This window comes from Lactuca virosa, chromosome 3 (assembly GCF_052849685.1).
Source record: "Lactuca virosa cultivar CGN04683 chromosome 3, Lactuca_virosa_CGN04683_v6, whole genome shotgun sequence".
NCBI classification, from domain to species: domain Eukaryota; kingdom Viridiplantae; phylum Streptophyta; class Magnoliopsida; order Asterales; family Asteraceae; genus Lactuca; species Lactuca virosa.
The window spans coordinates 159346903-159366570 of NC_136428.1; the positions used below are offsets into that span (position 1 = coordinate 159346903).

At 37.7% G+C, this 19668-nt stretch overlaps 1 protein-coding gene across 1 annotated transcript; it reads left to right on the forward strand.

Annotated features, from left to right (window-relative positions):
- Positions 1–17683: 17683 nt before the first annotated feature.
- On the forward strand, positions 17684–18488 carry LOC145166754 (uncharacterized). Its single transcript, XM_079085784.1, has one exon. The coding sequence runs from the start codon at positions 17763–17765 to the stop codon at positions 18273–18275; it is 513 nt and encodes a 170-aa protein (XP_078941910.1). The 5' UTR covers positions 17684–17762; the 3' UTR covers positions 18276–18488.
- Positions 18489–19668: the final 1180 nt, after the last annotated feature.

The following is a 19668-nucleotide window of genomic DNA, read 5'->3' on the forward strand; positions in this document are numbered from 1 at the left end:
CGCGCAACGTACTGCTGCTTTCCTCGGTCCAGAAGAGGCCACGTCGCCCCACCCGAAGCTCGCCACGTGGAAGCCTGATCCGAACTACGCCCCGCGTAGAGCTTTGTACGCCAGCGTACGTGCGAGGTTCAGACCCTATAAAAGGGCATGCGAGGCTGCCGACTTCTTTTGCGAAAATTCTTTCTTTCTCTTCCCAATTTTCCTCGTTTTGCGTGCAACTTATACCCCGAAGCCCCGGTATTATTCCCGAGACCCGAAGCAAGTCCCGAAGCCCCGAGGATCCCGAGAAGTAAAGTTTCCGAGCCGAAACTCTGGTCGCGAGAAGCCCGGTTTTTGTGAAGATCTCCCGGTTTCACCGAAGAATACTACTTTTAGAGCCGTAGTGTTGTCCGATCATCTTCTGATCAAGTGAGTGTATATTCCTTTTCTTCTAACACATAGATACGAAGTATTCTCTACAAAATACGTATTATGTGATTGTATATTATTTTCTTATTTGAAATAATTGTTGAATGAATGATTTGTACAGGTTTAAAGCTGTATATAAATGTATGTATTTTTATCTACTAAATGTTGGGTAGAACATGGGTAGACAGTTGGTGTATGATGAAATAAAATGATGAGAGGCCTCGATGTTGTTGTTGATCTAGTCATCTAGCGCAGTATGGATGACGACCACGGACTCTTTCTAGACAGTCTACTGGAACGCTATCAGGCTCATAACTTATAGGTGTTGTGAACGATGTGTTCACCGGTGTACTCTATCCCCCTCATGGTTGCCTTTAGGACATCTATTGTCAAGGAAACCCTTTTGCAGTAATGTCCATCCCGATGAAAATCCTAGATTAGGTCCCTTGTGATAGTTGTTGTTTTAGGGACGTAAAGTGAGGATAACGGGAATGGGTAATCGGGTTATTGTTGGTTGGTGAAATTAAATATAATTATTTATTGTGGGTTGAAAACCCTATATGCTCACCAGGCTCCCAAGCCTGACCCACTCAGTTTTATTTGTATTACAGGTAGTGGCGCGAGAGCATAAGATGGATGAATCATCAAGTTATTTTGTTTATAGGCATGTAGTTGTATATAACTGTTGTAAGGCTTATAATGTGTTGTTTATGCTTTTGTGTCTGTATCGGAACATGACATCCCGAGTTTTGATTATACAATGAAAGTACATTTCTTTATGAAATGCTTTGATAAATTTTGTTTTATCATATTTTGTTTTGGGAACAAATTCCGCAACTCTTTTAAATCAATGGTTTTACTCTGAAATTATTTTAAAAGCACAAATGAAACCGGTCTTTTATGGCCGTGATTTTGGGGATGTCACGGTTGGTATCAGAGCATTAGTTTAAGCGAACTAGGAATTTGTAGGATTTCTAGACTTAAAGTTAGAATGCTAAGTGAAGATTGTGAGATGTGTGTCTGTTATATTGAGATACGAGCACTAGTTTATTTTAGGAGAGATGCCTAAAATGCCCTTATATGCTAAATGTTATATGTTTCCATATATGATATTATTTGTTCAGATCTACGGTTTGTTGCCAACCGGATCTGGAGACCTTATGTGTTTAGGATTTTAAGCGTGTGACTATGGAATTAGAACTAGCATGTAAACGTTTCGGATTGATATGGATAATTTAATTATCTATCGTGAATAAGGATCTAAATTCACCTTATCCGGTATATAGATCAAGAATGGCAAGAACAAGAACCGGAGTTGGAAACACGAACAAAAACAGGAATCAACCACCTGTAATCAAGCAAATACCTATTGTAGCAGCAGCACCTGAGCCAATGACAATGGCTGGTGTACAATTGATGATTCAGAGGATGTTGGATCATCAGATGGAAGAAACTAGATGTCTGCTTCGACAAAATCATGAAGAACCTTCAATTCAAGTTGAAGTGCCCGAAGTGAATGGAGGGCGGTCAGAAGGAGGGAACTTAAGTGGGATTACGGTCGAGTCGACCCACCGTTAGTTCGACAGAACAATTTGGATGGAGGAAATGACGGACGTGGATGCAAGTACAAGGATTTCATGGCATCCAAAACACCGTGTCTAGCTGGAAGCCCGACGCCGGTGCAAGTTATGGATTGGATCTCCGAAATGAAGACAATGTTTGAAAGTTGTGAATGCAGCAACAGGCAGAAGACCACTCTTGCGATCCCTTTGTTAAAGTCTGGGGTATTAAGCTGGTGGAAGTTACTAGCTGACTCTATGCCCAAGGGAGAAGCGAGCAAGATGTCTTGGGAAGACTTTCTGGAACAACTGAAACTGCAATACTGCTCCGAGCAGGACCTTCTGGAAATCAATAACGAGTTTCAGAATTTGAAGAAGGGAAAGATGAGCGTTGATGAATACGCTGTAAGTTTTATGGAGCAGATGAAGCTTATTCCGTACTTAGTTCCAACTGAACTCTCAAAGGTCAACAAGTTTGCCCGTGGATTACCAGCGGACTTTGGTCCAATGGTTAAGCAAGCCACAACTTTGAAAGTCGCCATCTGGGCTGCTAAGAATGTTGAGACTCAGATCAGGGAGAAGGGTCTGGAGAGATCAGAGATTGGTGAGAAGAGGAAGTCTGATGGGCCTTCAGGGTCCAACAGGAAAAGTAAATTCTCAAAATCTAGTTCGAGAGGAGGAGGAGGAGGCGAAGCGAAATGGTGCGACAAATGCAAGAAGAAGCATCTTGGGAAATGTGGCGGGGAAGCCACATGCTTCAAATATGGAAAGCCAGGGCACTATGCCAACGAATTCGCCCAACCAAGAAAGTCTGTTATGGGTGCGGTGAGGAGGGGCACATCTCGAGGGATTGTCTGAAAAAGAAGGAGGCAGCAAAGCCCAACATTCCACCAAAGCCGAAGGCGAGAGCCTTCCAGATGACACTGGAAGCTGCCAAAGAAGAAGCTGATGTCGCTTCAGGTACCTTTCTCGTAAACGAATTGCCTGCCCAAATTTTATTTGATTCAGGAGCCAACTACTCCTTTATTTCGCATGAATTTGGTAGAAAACTAGCTTTGCCTGTTGATAGACTAGATAATGCTTTCTTATTCGAAGTTGCTAGTGGCAAGTTTATACCTGTTAGCCATCATATGAAAAACATCTTAATTGATTTGAATGGGAATAAGTTCCACGAGGAATTATTACCTATTGAGTTAAATGGTTTCGACATCGTGCTGGGAATGGATTGGCTTAGCGCCAATGATGCCGAGATATTATGCAAGAAGAAGATAGTAAAAGTAAACCCGCCAGGGAAAGAGTCATTTATGGTGTATAGGGACAAATGCAGAGTGAATTCTGGGATCATTTCACTAATGAAAGCCAGAAGGTGTTTGGTCAAAGGATGTACATCATATTTGGCATTTGTGATTGATGCAAAGAAGGAGAAAAAGGCGATGCAAAGCATTCCTGTGGTGTGTGATTATCCGGAAGTATTTCCCGAAGATCTTCCTGGATTACCGCCTGATAGACAAGTGGAGTTCAGAATAGACTTGTTTCCAGGAACCACGCTAATAGCAAAAGCACCTTACAGACTAGCACCAACGGAGATGAAGGAGCTGATGATGCAACTTCAGGAGTTATTGGACAAAGTTATTCATCACCCTGGGGAGCTCCGGTGTTATTTGTAAAGAAGAAAGATGGGAGTATGAGAATGTGCATTGATTACAGAGAGCTGAATAAGGCAACGATAAAGAATAGATATCCGTTGCCGAGGATTGATGACCTGTTCGATCAGCTTCAAGGTTCAAGCTATTTTTCGAAGATCGATCTGAGGTCAGGATATCATCAGCTGAAGGTGAAAGAGCAGGATATAGAGAAGACTGCATTTAGAACACGATATGGGCACTACGAGTTCTTGGTTATGTCGTTTGGACTGACCAATGCTCCCGCAACATTCATGGATTTAATGAATAGGGTTTGTAATCCGTTCCTTGATAAATCTGTGATAGTGTTCATAGATGACATTCTGATTTACTCGAAGAGCCACGAGGAGCATGGCAGACACTTACGAGAAGTGTTGGAAGTCTTGAAGAAGGAGAAGCTGTATGCTAAGTTCTCCAAATGTGATTTTTGGATTCGAGAAGTCCAATTCTTGGGTCACGTGGTCAACCAAGAAGGGATAATGGTTGATCCAACAAAGATTATAGCTGTGATGAAGTGGGAACAACCGAAAAATCCCACGGAGATCCGAAGCTTTTTGGGATTAGCTGGATATTACCGAAGGTTTATCCAAGGCTTTTCTTTGATCGCTACTCCTTTAATAGCTTTGACCCACAAAGGAGCTACCTATGCTTGGAGCGATAAGCACGAAGAAGCATTTGAGAAGCTAAAGAAGAAGCTATGTGAGGCACCGATTCTCTCTTTACCCGATGGAGTTGAAGACTTCGCTGTCTATAGAGATGCGTCTGGTGTTGGGTTGGGTTGTGTTTTGAGCCAAAGAGAAAAAGTGATAGCATATGCATCTCAACAGCTGAAAGAGCATGAAAAGAACTACCCCACTCATGATTTGGAGTTGGCAGCGGTAGTTTTCGCTCTGAAAATATGGAGGCATTACCTATATGACACGAAGTGCAAACTTTTCACTGATCATAAGAGTCTCCAATATCTCTTTAGTCAGAAGGAATTGAATATGAGGCAGCGACGCTAGCTAGAACTACTTAAGGACTACGACTGTGAGATACTTTACCACCCCGGTAAAGCAAATGTTGTCGCTGATGCTCTCAGTCGGAAAGTCAATCTTGAGAGAAAAAGGCCAAGAGCATTGAGAATAGAAGTTGACTCGACAATTGTGGAGAGTATAAGGAAAGATCAAGAGGAAGTTTCTGAAAAGAATGACCGGAAGGAGGAACGTTTGGGAAAAACGTTGGTGTTCGGTACAAACGGTCATGGACTGAAGGTATTCCAAGATCATATTTGGGTACCTAAGTCAAGAGGAATAAGAGATCTTCTGATGGAAGAAGCTCACAAAACCATGTACTCGATTCATCCTGGTAGCACTAAAATGTATAGGGACCTAAAACCCTACTACTGGTGGCCGACGATGAAGCTTGATATTGCAAAGTATGTGGTTGAGTGTGTGACATGTGCAAGAGTGAAGGCACAACATCAGAAACCATACGGGAGTTTAGAACCTTTACCTGTGTCGATGGGTAAATGGGAAGAAATTGCTATGGATTTTGTCACTAAACTGCCCAGAACAAAGAATGGTCACGACATGATATGGGTGGTCGTTGATCGCTTCACTAAGAGTGCGCACTTCATAGCCGCCAATGAGAAATGGTCTATGGATAAGCTTGCAAATTCTTACATGAAGGAAATTGTGAGGCTTCACGGTATTCCGTTAACGATTGTATCGGATCGTGACAGCCGTTTCACCTCAAGGTTTTGGAAAAGTCTACAAGAGGAATTGGGTACCAAGTTGTGTTTAAGTACAGCTTACCATCCACAGACTGATGGGCAGAGCAAATGAACAATACAAACACTTGAAGATATGTTGAGAGCATGTACCCTGGAATTTCAAGGCAACTGGGATGAACATTTGCCTTTGGTAGAATTTTCCTACAATAATAGTTTCCACTAGAGCATTAAGATGGCACCTTATCAAGCTTTGTACAGACAAAAGTGTCGTACGCCGTCGTGTTGGCTTGAGGCTGGGGAAAAGCAGTTCATGGGACCTGAGATAGTCCATCAGACTGCTAAAAAGTTGAAAATAATCAGGGAGAGAATGTTAGCAGCTCAGGATCGTCAAAAGAGCTATGCTGACAAAAAGCGAAGACCGATGACTTTTAAAGTTGGAGATTCGGTTTTACTTAAAGTCTCGCCATGGAAGGGACATATAAGGTTTGGTAAAAGGGGAAAACTGAGTCCAAGATTTATTGGACCGTTTAAAGTTCTTCAGAGGATTGGGAACCAAGCTTACAAGCTCGAATTACCCGAAGAACTGAATGGAATTCATAACACTTTGCATGTTTGTTACTTGAGGAAATTCACGGGAGAAGTTCCCAACATGATTCCACTTTCAGAATTGAGAATTGATGAGAACAAGAGGTTAATTGAAGGACCAGAGGCAATCGTTGACCGAAAGACTAAAAAGTTACGACGCAAGATGGTCGAGTTAGTGCTTGTCCGATGGAAACATGCAAATGGGCCAAATCTCACCCGGCCTACTAAAAATAAGATAATAAAAATAAATTCAAAATTAGCCGACGGAGTTTAAACGAAAGTAGTAGAGCATAGTCTCACCTACGCGTGGATATAAAGAACGTCGAAAACGGAGATCGTATGCGAGAGTTATGATTTTCTGAAGTTTTTAAATAATTAAAATATATAAATTTAATTATTTATTCGGATAATATCCGAAGTGCTGACAAGTCTGATCGGATCCGAAGGGTACGCCCAGCGTACCGAGGAGTACGCCCCGCGTACATGTCGACACCGAAGTACGCCCTGCGTACGAGTGGGTTACGCACAGCGTACTGCTGCTTTCCTCGGTCCAGAAGCGGCCACGTCGCCCCACCCGAAGTTCGCTACGTGGAAGCCTGATCCGAACTACGCCCTGCGTAGAGCTTCGTACGCCCAGCGTACGTGCGAGGTTCAGACCCTATAAAAGGGCATGCGAGGTTGCCGACTTCTTTTGCCAAAATTCTTTCTTTCTCTCCCCAATTTTCCTCGTTTTGCGTGCAACTTATACCCCGAAGCCCCGGTATTATTCCCGAGACCCGAAGCAAGTCCCGAAGCCCCGAGGATCCCGAGAAGTAAAGTTTCTGAGCCGAAAATCTACTCGCGAGAAGCCCGGTTTTTGTGAAGATCTCCCGGTTTCACCAAAGAATACTACTTTTAGAGCCGTAGTGTTGTCCGATCATCTTCTGATCAAGTGAGTGTATATTCCTTTTCTTCTAACACACAGATACGAAGTATTCTCTACAAAATACGTATTATGTGATTGTATATTATTTGCTTATTTGAAATAATTGTTGAATGAATGATTTGTACAGGTTTAAAGCTGTATATAAATGTATATATTTTTATCTACTAAATGTTGGGTAGAACATGGGTAGACAGTTGGTGTATGATGAAATAAAATGATGAGAGGCCTCGATGTTGTTGTTGATCTAGTCATCTAGCGGAGTATGGATGACGACCACGGAATCTTTGTAGACAGTCCAGTGGAACGCTAGTAGGCTCATAACCTGTAGGTGTTGTGAACGATGTGTTCACCGGTGTACTCTATCCCCCTCATTGTTGCCTTTAGGACATCTATTGTCAAGGAAACCCCTTTGCAGTAATGTCCGTCCCGATGAAAATCCTAGATTAGGTCCCTTGTGATAGTTGTTGTTTTAGGGACGTAAAGTGAGGATAACGGGAATGGGTAATCGGGTTATTGTTGGTTGGTGAAATTAAATATAATTATTTATTATGGGTTGAAAACCCTATATGCTCAACAGGCTCCCAAGCCTGACCCACTCAGTTTTATTTGTATTACAGGTAGTGGCACGAGAGCATAAGATGGATGAATCATCAAGTTATTTTGTTTATAGGCATGTAGTTGTATATAACTGTTGTAAGGCTTATAATGTGTTGTTTATGCTTTTGTGTCTGTATCAGAACATGACATCCCGAGTTTTGATTATACAATGAAAATACATTTCTTTATGAAATGCTTTGATAAATTTTGTTTTATCATATTTTGTTTTGGGAACAAATTCCGCAACTCTTTTAAATCAATGGTTTTACTCTGAAATTATTTTAAAAGCGTAAATGAAACCGGTCTTTTATGGCCGTGATTTTGGGGATGTCACAGTGATACACTTATCAGTGATAGTAAACTGGTAAGTTTGGATGAACCTAACAGCTACACGGAAGCTATGGTAGGCCATGAGTCTGCTAAATGGAAAGAGGCTATGGACAGCGAGATAAAGTCCATGTATGACAATCAAGTTTGGAACTTGGTTGACAATGTACCAGGTCGTAAGACAATCGGGTGCAAATGGATCTTCAAGAAGAAGACTGACATGGACGGGAATGTACACACTTATAAGGCGCGTCTGGTTGCAAAGGGTTTTTCTCAAACTGCGGGAGTTGATTATGATGATACCTTTTCACTAGTAGAGAAGATTAAGGCTATTAGGGTTATGCTAGCCATTGCTGCATTTCATGATTATGAAATATGGAAAATTGATGTCAAAACTGCTTTCCTTAATGGAAAGTTGGTTGAGGATGTTTACATGAGTCATCCAGAGGGCTTTGTCAGTACAGAGTACCCTAATAGAGTGTGTAAGCTTGAGAAATCCATCTATGGATTGAAACAAGCACGTCGCAGATGGAATATTTATTTCGATGAGAAAGTCAAAGAGTTTGGTTTTTCGAGGAGCGAAGATGAGTCATGTGTATATGTCAAGGCTAGTGGGAGTATAGTTAGCTTTTTGGTATTGTATGTGGACGACATACTACTCATAGGAAATGACATCCCACCTTTGCAGGAGGTGAAGTCCTGGATTGGGAAGTGTTTCGCTGTGAAGGACCTTGGAGAAGCTGGCTATATCCTAAGGATAAGGATTTTGAGAGACAGGAGTAAGAGACTAATTGGACTTAGTCAAAGTACCTACTTGGATAAGGTGCTGAATAGGTTCAGTATGCAGGATTCCAAGAAAGGAGAGTTACCGATCCAAAGTAACGCCAGACTGAGTAAGACTCAGAGCCCGAGTACACAGGCTGAGATAGTTGAGATGAGTCGAGTACCGTATTTTTCTACTGTTGGCTCAATCATGTATGCTATGACTTGTACTCATCCTGATGTAGCCTTTGCTTTGAGCATGGTCAGCAGATATCAGGGGAACCCTGGGAAGGCTCACTGGACTGCGGTAAAGAACATTCTCAAGTACATGCGGAGGACTAAGGACTGGGTCCTTACCCTCGATAGGAGTGATGACTTGAGAGTAGTGGGGTATAGTGATGCTAGCTTCCAGACTGATAGGGACAATTTCTGCTCTCAGTCAGGCTAGGTCTTTACCTTAAATGGAGGAGCAATTACTTGGAAAAGTTCTAAGCAGGAGACAGTGGCTGATTCAACTTGCGAATCAGAGTACATAGCAGCAAGCAAGGCATCGAAGGAGGCGATATGGCTGAAGAACTTCATTGGAGACCTTGGAGTTGTACCAGCTATAAAAGAGCCTATGGAGATTTTCTATGATAGTGAAAGTGCAGTTGCCTTAGCCAAGGAACCTAGGGATCACGGGAGATCCAGACACATCGACAGAAAATACCATTTCATTAGACATCGAATAGAAGAAGGATTCCTCGTCGCAAAGAGGGTATCATCGGATGAGAACCCAGCAGATCCCCTCATGAAGGGACTGAGTAGGGTTAAGCATCTTCAACATGCGAGGCGCATTGGGCTAATGGATGATATTAGTTTTAGAAAGTACATAGCTTTTGAAATTTGTAAAGTGTAATTGACATTTGATGATTAAATAAAAGTTGTTATTTATTAATAAGTAAAGTGTTACTATCTTCTGTCAGTCGTTTACTATCATTTCAATTTTGCATGTTTTGACTTCCAGCATAACTATGTTATGGTATATCATATTTTTCAAATCATCCACAGTCAATCATACTTTGGAAGTAGGTAATGAGGCAAGACCGTCATGAATGGGTCTGCAGTTTGTCTGGGATAAAGGGGCTGTAGTATTCATGAGTACTCCTGGAATAGTGATTCGATTATTGGATTCAACCCACGCTCACTTGTATCACTTCATGGAATTTATCTCGAGTGATAGTGAGACGGTAATATCATATAAGTCTTCAAACCTAGAGATATGAGTTGTTGACTATGAATTGGTTATACATTGATTGTATGAAAACGCATTGGTAACTCGATGTTATAAAACTTGTCTTTGTGTATGATTCAACAAGTAGTAGAACAGGCATATGAGTCGAAGTTTACCTGTTCCTTTTAGTCCTTGGAGGATTAAAAGCGATATCTGGGCCCCTCGATGATTTTGTTTTGACCTATGTACCAGGCCCGGTCAGAACCAAATTGATGTGTTCAGTTTAGTTCTATGTCAAACAAATCAGAAATCGGGAAACATACTGTTGGACAATAAGTACGACATTATTCCATGTATTTGTCCGACTGATATCTTGAGAGCAGAGGATTTTATGATCACTTATCTTAAATGATAGGCCATCTTAGTTCCGCGAGACTTTGAAAGAGCTACGATTGTTGATCGGTTCCTGGAGTCATACTTGCAGTTATAGTTATTAGAGTTATCCAAGTAGAAGATTGTTGGATAAGGTGTCTAAGTCCATAACTATTTCTGGTATGTATTTGACCCGGTTGGCATGGTCCATTTGGGTTGCATGGCATCATGATAATTGGATAGACAAAATGAGAAGAAGGACTCTTATGATTTGTTAATATATTATAAGTTATAATATATTAATATGAAATCATATTATTTAATTAGTATTGATTAAGAATTAATTTGGAATTAATTTTGTGATCAAAAGAGACTAATTAAATATATGGGGATTGATTGTGTAAATCATCCATACTTATATAATGGGCTAATGATCCATGGTTTATTGGATTGGGCTAAAACCCATAGGGTGCTCCATGGATGCTTCATGGAGGTTAGGACCCATGGATCATGGAGGAAATGAAAAGCCATGTCAATTAGGGTTTACATGATGTAACCCTACTTGTGACACACTATATAAAGACCCCATTGGCTAGCAAAATTGGCATATAGTTAAGAACACGGAGGGCTAGCCGATTTTGAGCTATAGTGTACTTCTCTCAAAGTTATTCCAAGAGTTGTGGTGTTGTGTGAAACATTTGAGGTGCTTGGCTCACAAAGTTCTTAAGGAATCCAAGCAACAAGAAAGGTATGTTCTTCTACTAGCTTTTATGTTTTAAGTTCCCCATGCCATGCTAGCTAGGTTAAGAACCTTGGAAAAATCAAATTTGCATGTATATTATTAAAACATAGATCCAAGGTTTCTAGGGTTGCATGTACACCATAGGAGTGTTAGAATGCTCAAATCCCTTCAGTATAGTGACCTTTCTAGTCTTGTATGTGGATGTCATACTCCTGATAGGAAACAATGTTCCAACTTTTCAAAAAGTTAAGTCTTGGCTTGGGAAATGTTTTTCTATGAAGGATCTAAGAGAGGATATGTATATTCTTGGAATAAGAATCTATCGAAACAAGCAGGAACGCTTACTAGGACTTAGCCATAGTACATACTTGGATAAAATATTGAAACGTTTCAATATGGAGAATTCCAAGAAAGGGGATTTGCCCATGCATCATATTGTAAAATTGAGTAAGACTCAATGTCCCAATAGTGATAAGGAATTAGATACTATGAGTTGAATCCCATATGTTTCGAGTATAGGGTCGATCATCTATGCTATGACATTTATTGGACTTGATGTGGCTTTTGCTTTGAGCACGGTTAGAATATATCAAGGGAATTTTAGTTTGGCTCATTGGACTGCAGTGAAAAACATTCTTAAGTATTTATGAAAAAAAAAATATATGATCCTAGTTTTAACAGATCGAGATAATAGTTACTATCAATCTGACTAGGCTTTTCTATTGAATGGTGGAGCGGTAACTTGGAAGAGTTCCAAGCAGCAAACAATGGCTAATTCTACTTGTGAATCAGAGTACATCACATAAAGCTGGGAAAAAAAGGAGGCCATGTGGTTGAAGAATTTTATTGGAGATCTTGGATTTGTTCCGTCAAACCAATAAAAAATGGAGATTTTCTGCGATAACGATGGTGCAGTGGCTTTGACCAAAGAACGTAAGGATCATGACAGATCTAGGCACATCGAGAGAAAATACCACAACATCAGACATAAAGTTGAAGAATGAGAACTCCTGGTGAATCGTGTCTCATTAGAAGAGAATCCTGATGATCCTCTCACAAAGGGTTTAAGCAAGATCAAGCCCTTCGAGTATGCTAGGAGCATTGGCCTAATAGACGATATTAGATTCTAGATTTTAGTAGTTAGTTGATGTTTTGAAACAATGTAGCAATAATAGATTGAAATTGTATGGTGATTAATTATTGAGATTTATTTATGTTCAAAATGTGAGATACCATTTGTCAATTAATTTATTCTTGTGTTTCGCTTTGCATGTTGCTTCTAGAATATTAATTTATTTGAAATGCCACAATGAGTCATACTTTGGGAGTAAGTATTGATTTAAGACTGTCATTAATCGTTTGTAGATTGTCCATAGGGATTGGACATATCATAGGGATTGCTGAAAAATTGAGTTCTTTGAAAATAGGTATTTTGAGTATTGGTTAAACCCATGCTTAGATATTATTTACTGGATTCAATCACGATAATTCTAAGACGATAATATATTCTATTCTTAAAACAGAGATATATAACTCACGTTTTACAAAGTCAGTTGTGCATTGGTTTACTGCAACAAATCTTGTAACTAGGTGTTATAAAGTGTAATTCCATGCATGATTTGGTGAGTAAAATTCATGATTATATAGTCAAAGTTTATTCATTCCTTTTTCCTTAACAAGAAAAGCAATATCTTTGCGCCCCTCGGTGATTTGATGTTGACATTATAGTGTTGGGCCCAGCCTAGACTAAATTGATGTGTTCAATTAGTAGTCTAATGAAGTCATCATAAATCCATAAATCTTGAAATAGAATCTTGGACGATGAATTGATTTAAATCCATGTCTCGTGTCTGTACGATACCAGAAGGAACGAAGGGATAGCTGATCACTTATCTTAGGACCAACTTCTAATCAAAGTTTGACAATGTCTTTGCAAAACACTTTATACTTGTTATTTGGAGTTGTACTTGCAATTGTAGTTAGCGACTTATCCAAGTGGGAGTCTATTGGATTAAGGTGCCTAAGGTCCTAAATAAATTGGAATAATGTTGATGAATAAAAGTGAAATCCGTTTTGGGTTGCCCTTAAAACCATGAAATGGCTTGGATTGATTAGAGGAGTGAGATATATGATTTCTTAATATATTATATGATTAATATATTAATTATAAATAACAATAAATTAATAAAGAATTAATTTAGAATTGTTCAAGGTTAATTTTAGTTAATTAAAGGTACAATGACTCAGCTGTAACTGTTCAATAGTAGAACAATGGAGAGAATCTAGAATCCTCCTAGGGTGGCCGGTTTTTAGGTGCCCTAGATAGGGTTCTGAAAGCCACTATTTTATAATTAGGAAACTAAATAATTATATGATTTGAAATATTATTATTATATGTTCAAATTTAGGGTTTCTAGGGTTTTCTAGCAACTATAAATAAAACCTTAGACCTCATATTTTGGGCCTAACCTTTTCTAAGAGTGAAATATGAAAATATTCTTTCTCTTCCCTCTTTCCTCTTAATCTTATGGTTTCTTGGGTTATGGGTGTGAAACATTAGAGGCTCACATACTATTTGAAGCTAGGTTTTCAAAGGAGACAAGAAAATTTTGATTAGCTTGATTGGAATCAACAAAAGGTATGTGTTCTTGACCATGAATTTCGATTCATATGGTTTAGTTGTGTTTTTCTCTAGTATGTTGCTATTAGACGTGAAAAAGACAAATCCATTTTAGGTTGCATGTAGCCTTAAGTATTAAGAGAATTTCCACATGTATAATTATTTTGTAACCTAAAATCTCCAATAGACCACTGTACCATCAATTCCTTAGAAACTTGGGACTTCATAAAAGAAAATCTAACTCTTATCAAAATCCTTATAATTGGGGATGAGGAACCCATCAAAGCAGGTTTGTACTTGCAATAACAAATGAGATAAAAATCTGTCAATTCAATTGAAAAATCATGAAATAACATATTTTGATTTTCATGAAATTAAAAATCAACTCCCACCAAACCCATTAAATAGGCGGGAGGGGGGAGGAGGACTCGAGTTCTACTTGTGATGACAAGTGATGATGCAAACAGTTAATTCATAACAAGTAGATTGTATGAAGCTATAATTGAATTTCATGAGATGAAAATCAACTCTCATCAATATTCGTCGAATAAGCGGTGGGGACCTAAGAAACATAGACAAACTTGTAAGAACAAATATTAACGAGCCGTCCATCCCTTAAGGACTTTGGACTTCGTAATATGAAGCCCAAGTCCCATGAACTTGTCGAATATGAACGCACCAAAGAGGTCAATCCCAACTAAATGGGAATAAGAAATATATACGAGAATATTCAACATCCATCACAAATATTTACGTAAATTCGTCTTTTTAAGCTCAAAATTCATGTAAAAAAGTTAAAAATTGGGTAAAAATATTTAATTCAATTAGTGATCATACAATGAAACACTAAACAAGTGTCTTGCGAAGTTCACTAAGTTCTGTGCTTACAGTTTTTTATTAAATATTTTTCAGGTAGTTCTGTTGATAGGGGGAAGGGTTTGGCGTGATTGTACCACATTTGCATTGATGTTGATATTTTGTTGAGACTTCGATATTATGATATATTTTTATGACTTGGTTTTTATGATGTTAAACAATTTGTTATTTTTTTTCTTTTATGGAAAAATGGATTTGGATTCTTTATTTATATTTTAAAAGAAAAAACTTTACTTGAAATTTTGGGAAGTTACAACTAGAGACTTCCAAATGTTACCTGATACTCAATTGAGTTATCGAGGAGTTCCCCATCCATTAAAGTGAGAGGACTATTAACCATAGGTGTTGAATTTGGTTTTCCATATTGCATATTGAAGTGTTTAAGAAGGTCCATGATGTACTTCATTTGGTTAAGGAAGATACTGTTCATTGTAGGTGTAACTCCAACTCCAATAAATAAGATAAAGCTCCATGATCTTTCAAGGAAAACCTATTAGCCAATATGATGATAAAAGCATCAAGATTAGTAACATTTAAACATGTGATAATCATATCATACACATATATAATGAGGTAAATATCGGTTGTGTAGTGATTAAAAATAAAAAGTGGTGTATATGTGAATCTTTTGAATTTGGAGGCAAGAATTTTTTTTGTTAATTATGTATACCAAACACGTGGGGATTGTTTGAGCCTATATATAGCCTTCCCGACTTTATACACATGAGTAGGAAAATTGACATCAATGATCCTGAGTGGTTGAGACATAAAAATCTGCTCAGGAAATGTGACATTGAGAAAAGCATTATTGATATCAAGCTTCCATAAAATGTCAATTATTCATTATCACTAAAGTGAGAGTAAGGGGGATCATCAGATACCTATTGATTCTATACAATTGTCTCAATGATGCTCCATTTGGGATCCGGATGCGATTTTTAAAGTAATCGATTTTGCGATTATGTAAAGAAAAATGAAGGGTTTTGAATGCATATACATACATCTTCTTGGTTACTGCGTTCTATACCCTGAGCTTCTTTACTTCTTGAGGTTTAAAATTGAGTAATTTGATGGTTATTTTTTGTTATATAGTGAGTTAAACTCACCTAATTCATTTTATAGAGAATGGATGTGGGAGGAAGATTGTTTTTTTACATGTGCTTTTGATGTTTTTAGACCTCTAGGTTCACTATCTTCTATTAGGCAAGCCACACTTACAGTGGTGGTGGAAGATGAATTTTGGTGGTGGTTTATTTATAAAATAATAATAAGAATTAATAACAGTAACTATAACTAAACAAATAAAAAACCAAACTGATTTAAAATCACATAGATGAAGGTAGGTCAAACATTGTCTATATGTCATGCTACGTAGCTGGTAACTTGCTCAACCTACTATAGCCCGTTTCAATGACCAAATCATTTCCCTTGTAAAAGTTTAAGGTTTAATTTAACACAAATTGATTGTGTATGACTATGGTGCTATTTATTTTTGAAGAGGTAAAACATACAACATCTGCAGAAGAAGATGTAGACTAAACGTCTACAGTCTGCAAGATAAAAATTGTTTGCTTTTTGAAGTTTACATGATTTTTATTAACTTAAAAGACATTTTCAATAGTTCTAATCTTGAAAGAGTTCTATTTGTTTGCAAAAAACCATATTCTTTTACACATTAAGTCTGGTTCCAATATTTTACAACTTTAAGTATCAACAGTATAAAACAAGCAGTGTAGCTCCAAACAATTAATCCATAAATTACAATCTCCTTAACATTAAACAAATCATAATAAGAACTACATATCCATTAACATTAAAGTAACACATTTTAACATTTTGACATCAATCTTTATATCATTCCGACCTCCATGATAATATTACATAATGCACTAAGCTATATTAGACTTTACACAATCTACTCTTAGACATCATGCATCTAAGTCATATTTATAACATTTCCTGATATTGACCACCTTCCACAAAGAAACTTAAAATATACTTCCAAATACATCATGAAGTTCCTTTCACAAACAATGCCATGAAGTGCAATTTTAACTTGTTCATAGTGTCACCCATTAGACTTACATCAATATAGAATAAACATGAAATATGGTATAAGAGCATCCACTAATCATTACACTTATAACACTATATAACTCGCATATACAAGATTAAGGAATTGAATTCGCGGGAATCTTTTAAACTAGACGCACAATCCAAAATTAACATTCCAAACAATATGTGCAGATCATGATGCTGAACAACCAATTTTTACCCAATAACAAATTGAGAGGTTGAAAATGATCATCTCATTATATGATTATAAACCTCACAATTAGGAGGAACCAAATGATAACATGAACCATTTCACATGATAGTCTCTAAATGAAAACAGTAACCAAATCAATCAAATAGATGATTGCTTTGAGATTACACATAGGTTGAGGAACCAAGCATGTAAATCAACAAATCATTTCACGATTTCTTAAAGATTATAATTGTCATTATAGTTATGCTTTGATTAAACATAAAACAAATTAAGAAGTATGTAACTTGGAATGCCTTCTCATTGTTTCACCATGTATCTACCCCTAACAAACACCAACAGTAGAATAGAGAAATAAAATTTTAGAAAATGCTAATTTGAATAGAGAAATGAGAGGGGAGAGAGAGGAAAGAACATAAACAAGATGAAGGAAAAGTAAGTCAAGGGAAAAATTGTAGAGGAGAAGACGATGACGTGAACGACGATGACGACCTTAACTCGTTCGTGACTACCAAGGACGTGAATGGCGGAGCAACAAATTTAGGTATCTCATGAATGGCGGGGCAATAAAAGAGGAGAAACAGTGGAGTTGTCTTTTCAAAATGGAGGCGTGTTTTTGGCAATGAGTTAAAAGGTTAAAAGAGGTCTGCAAACTTTAAAAGGCCATTTTCCATGTGTTATTGGAGAAGATGACACACATATATTTTAACGTCTGCAATATTCTAAAAAACAAACAGTTTGAGTTAAGTAGGTCATTTTATCTTCACAAAGAAAACCAAAAGGGACTCATCCCATCGATGGATTAAGCTCAATCTGAAGAGAGTCTTCGGCCCAGCACTGCACAAATATGCTCCAGACATATATTTGTGGAGCAAACATCTATCCACCCACGGACAAAGTGACTAAAATGTTAACAATGCCAAAACTTTCATGGGTTCCCAATCCCAATAAGAATGTAAATACAAATTTTAAGGTACCAAAATCACAAGTCTACAAATAGTTTGAGGACTATCTTTGTAATTACATGCAACACCATGTCAAAACCTCACCACACATCCTTCCCTCTAAAAAGGATAACAACATCCATCCACCGGCAGCCACCACGCCAGAAAATATGAACTCTTCTATCCTTCCATTCACCAAATCCATCACCATTTCCCCTCATATATTCACTTCCCAAAATCACCACCTCCGTCCGTCCACGCTCTTCCTCACCAGAAGCAGCAGCAGCGGCAGCGACCACACCACCGTAGATGACGGCGCTGCAAACTCATCGCCACCACCTTCGGATAAAGATACAGTTCAGATAAAGTTCAAAAGAGGTGCGAGGAGAAAAACGCGAAGAAATCAAGAAAACGGCTTCGATGACAATGCGAAGATGATGGCGAAGAAAGAAGTGGTGAAGAAAGATTGGGAATCGATGACACTTACAGAAAAAGCATTGGAGTTGTATGTAGGAGAAAAGGGTCTGTTGTTTTGGATCAACAAATTTGCTTATGCTTCGATTTACATCATAATTGGAGCTTGGATATTGTTTAGGTTCGTTGGTCCTGCTCTGAATCTTTATCAGCTGGATGCTCCTCCATTATCTCCGACTGATGTGCTCAAGGGCTCCTCCCCCAAATGAGACAGAAACAATTCATACACGAAGCAAATGATGAAAATCTCAATAGCTAATTAGAATTTTATCTGATTCACTGTGGTTTAGGCACATCAAATTGTCCAAATGTATTCGATAGTCATACACAATTTTCCCCAGATGTCTTGTCTTATTTGTGTTACATTCGTGAACTTCTGTGTGGAGTTCTTATATGAAATTTCAGACTCCACTTAAGGTTAAGTGATCATCCACAAAATTGTTGATAACCAATATATAAAAGGTTCAAAATTTACCTGTTATCGAATCAAAGTCTTCTCAATCGTTCACTAACTCACCCATATTCGAACGATTTTTTAACATCTATCGGATCGATCTCATGGTATTTAAGGTTTTACCATTTTACAGATCAGAGGTGAATTCTCAGTTGAAATAATTCACAATTTCCATAAAATTAAGGATGATTTTGAAGAGGATAATTTTAGTTATGAAATCATATGGATCAAATCGTTTACTGGTAATGTTTTGAATTTGTGAGTTGCATGAGAATGCAGTTAAGGTGTTCGATGAAATGTCAAATAGAAGTGCTCACAACTCTGTCAACTTTATCCAAACCATAACACTTAAAGGATCATCATTTCATTGCTTTGCGAATGTCTTGAAATCACTTATTGATTGAGAGGAATTGCAAAAAGAATATCAAATATATCATCAAGTCAATATGCCAATCTTTCAAATGGTTATTCATGCCAAGTACATAAGTTATGGAAGGTTGTATCAAGTATTGGGTCTAGAAACAAGTATAGATGCAGTATATAAACAAGTGATGAAGATATGATAGGATTTTGCATGCAAAAGGCCAGAAGATTAGGACTATACGATGTCCTGTCATTTTTATAACTATTCAACAAGCTCATTCAGATTTTTATCACACATGAATATTTCCTTCAGCACAAAATGGATCAGAAGATTTTTAACTTGATAATTTTCATCATTTTTCAACACATTCATTCAACAACTTTATCAAACAACATATTTTCATTCAGAACAAAATTATCGAGAACCTCTGCATCATTCATCACTAAATCATTCACTTCTTATCAAACATCCCATAAAGGAGTTAAAGGGGCATATTCAAAAATATGAAACCATAAAGAATAAATTGCAAGAAAAAAAAAACTACATATTTGTTGCTAAGAAATTGGTCTATTTGATTTCATATGTGTTTATTTTGGTCTATGTTTTTTTCCTTTAACTTTTTAGGTTTCTAAGATACAGTTCAGCCTGTTTATGCTTCTATCTTAGCAATCTTCCAAACTTTGTCGAGCTTCTAAGTAAAAAAACCACATAATATGATACATAATAGAATTTTGGGAAGTCTTTACCTTTTTTTAGTGGTTTATATAGTTATATACGTAAAGAT

Bases quoted from the DNA above. Each gene is read 5' to 3' on its own strand.
- LOC145166754 (XM_079085784.1), top strand. From the start codon at position 17,763: ATGAACTCTTCTATCCTTCCATTCACCAAATCCATCACCATTTCCCCT.